Consider the following 2,944-nt stretch of genomic DNA (forward strand, 5'->3'; position numbering starts at 1 on the left):
TTGCAGCCATCATTGTTGTTTGGCGGGCCAGGCTGGATTAGAACCCGCCACCTTAGGTGTATGTGGCTGGCGCCTTAGCCACCTGAGCCACAAGCGCCAAGCCACAAGTGATGTTTTGATGTAGGCATACAGTGTGAACTAATAAATCAGGGCAGTTGGAGTATCCATCATCTCAGGCATTTAACGTTTCTCTGTACTAGGAGCATTTCAGTTCTACATTTTTAGTTATTTACAAGTAAATAGCAAATACCTTCTTACTGCTTGTAGCCACTTTGCTGTGCTATCATATATTGCTCATTCTATCTAACTTAACTGTATTTTTGCACCCATTAACCATCCCACTTTATCCTTCCTTCCCTGTTACCCTTCCTGGCCTCTGTTAATCACCCTTCCACTCCCTGTCTCCATGAAATCAAGTGTCTTTACTGTTTAGCTCCTACATGTGAGTTTTGTCTTTGTTTGGCTTGTTTCACTGATGCTCTCCAGTTCCATCCATGTTGTTGTAAATGGCAGAATTTCATTATTATTTATGGCTGTATAATATTCTACTGTGTGTATGCACTACCATTTTTTTCCTTTTCTTTTAAAAACCACATTCTGAAATTTAAGTTAGGGACTGTCCATTATATATGAGGAAAAAAATATTACAGAGTGTTTCTGTTTCCAGGGTTTGTTACTCTTTGATCTGTCTGCCTGGTTGACGTCCCCTGTGTTTAGTTCTCTGAGAACTGGCCTTCAAAAAAATGCAGACTCAGCTTGGTGCCATAGCTCAGCAGCTAGGGTGCCGGCCACATACACCAAGGCCGGTGGGTTCAAACCCAGCCTGGGCCTGCTAAACAACAATGACAACTACAACAAAAAAATAGCCAGGTATTGTGGCAGGTGCCTGTGACCCCAGCTACTCCGGAGGCTGAGGCAAGTGAATCACTTAAGCCCATGAGTTTAAGGTTGCAGTAAGCTGTGACATCACGGCACTCTACTGAGGGCGACATAGTGAGACTCTGTCTCAATAAAAAAAAAAATGCAGACCTAAGAGCAGTGAGGATGGTCTCACCTGCTGTAGTAATTTGAGAAGTAACAGGCAAAAGTGAAAAAGAGGTGGAAATGGATGAGTTGTTGGTCAGGAAAAGCCCAAGGCTTGAACTTAGTTTTTACAGTCTGTAAAAAAACACAGATCCAAGGTGGACAGGAGTGGAGGGCTAGGGGAATGCAGGAAGTACCAACGCCTGAGAGACGTCTATCTGCAGATCTACAGAACCACTCGAGCTTCTCATTCACCTCCGTGTGGCCTGTCAGCTGAAACAAACCCAAGGCAAGACCTCTCTTGCATGCCATCAACCTGGAGACTAATGAATTTTAGAATCAGAAGGTCGGTCCTTGTTACCATTCATGTGAAGCGTGGCGAGGACGCAGACTCCACCTGACAGCACCCCGCCCACCTTAACACTCTGAAGGTAAATGCCTAGCAGGAAGCATGAAAGACCTCCCAATCCAACTTACCTGGACAAAAAAAATAAAGTGCTTGAAAGATGTATTGAGATGCGCTTCCTCCTGCAGCTGAATCACAGGGTCGAAGTGCTGATGATAAATGTGAGCATAAACCCTGAAGAGGCGCTTCAGGATAGTTTTTGCCACAGACATGAAATTCTTCGGAAATGGGACACCTAGTAAAGAGGTAAGAAAAGGCAATGTGAATGTGCCATAAACAACCAACAAATCGCTGTGTTACATGCCCCTTACACCTTTCAGAAGTTCTCAACATATCATGAATGAAAATAAACTTCAAAGCTTCCATGAAATAAGAAGTCGCTTCACTATGCCCTGTGTGTCTCTATCACACTCACTTCACTAAGATGAAACAGGCCCCTAGGACGGCAGTGAAGCTAAAAACTCACTCGGATCCTTGGATTTCTTAACACCACGAAATGCTGGGACAAACATGTGCGGAACACATTAATGCGCCAGCTCTGTTCGGTTTTACGTACACTACCACATATTTAGTGGTTTAAATACCATGAGTTTATTACAATGATTAACTGTACAAACACATAATAATGAGATTTCTTCCCAGGGAGATTACTACATATGTGTATGTGTATACATATATATATATACATATATATATATATAAATTTGTCCCAAAATGAGTTATATTCTCTGCTCAATTAGACTCAATGTTTGTGAATTAAAGCACTTATATAGCATTAAACAAATACAAAATTAGAAAAGTAGAAAATCCCTGTGGAGGAAAAAGAAGAGCTCTTGTACATTAATGGTGGGGAAACAGATTGGTGTAGCCATTTTGGACAACAGAATGAGAGTTCCTAAAAAATTTAAAAATAGAACTACCATATGACCCAGCAATCCTTCTTCTGGGTAAGTATCAAAAGGAAGTGAAATCATCACATCATAAACACACCTGCACGCCCATATTCACTGACGTATTATTCATAGCAGCAAGAGATGGAAACAACCCAGAGGTCCCTCAGCAAACAATGGGTAACGCAGCTGTGCTGTTTTTAACACACACACACACACACACACACACACACACACACACGATGGAATACTATTCAGCCCTTAAAAAGGTGATTCTGTCATTTATAACATGCATAGAGCTGAAGGATGTTATGCTAGGTCAGTGGTTCTCAACCTGTGGGTGGCGACAGGAACTGTATTAAAGGGTCGCTGCATTAGGAAGGTTGAGAACCACTGTGTGAGGTGGAATAAGGCTGACACAAAAAGAAAAATACTGCAGGACCTCATTCACATGTGGAATCTTTTTTAAAAAGTCAAATAGAGAGGCTCGGCACCTGTGGCTCAAGCGGCTAAGGCGCCAGCCACATACACCTAAGGTGGCGGGTTCAAATCCCCCGCCCGGGCCTGCCAAACAAGAATGATGGCTGCAACCAAAAAATGGCCAGGCGTTGTGGCGGGCGCCTGT

The 2,944-nt window shown here is 42.9% G+C and overlaps 1 protein-coding gene across 1 annotated transcript in view; it reads right to left on the minus strand.

Moving 5' to 3' along the window:
- MOB1B (MOB kinase activator 1B) overlaps positions 1-2,944 on the minus strand; it is a 48,418-nt gene that overhangs the window by 3,969 nt on the left and 41,505 nt on the right. The window contains exon 6 of the mRNA XM_012812131.2: positions 1,501-1,664. Within this exon, the coding sequence (XP_012667585.1) occupies positions 1,501-1,664 (164 nt within the window). The remainder of the gene's footprint in view (positions 1-1,500; positions 1,665-2,944) is intronic.

This window comes from Otolemur garnettii, unplaced genomic scaffold (assembly GCF_000181295.1).
Source record: "Otolemur garnettii isolate 467f Iridium unplaced genomic scaffold, OtoGar3 scaffold00191, whole genome shotgun sequence".
NCBI lineage: Eukaryota > Metazoa > Chordata > Mammalia > Primates > Galagidae > Otolemur > Otolemur garnettii.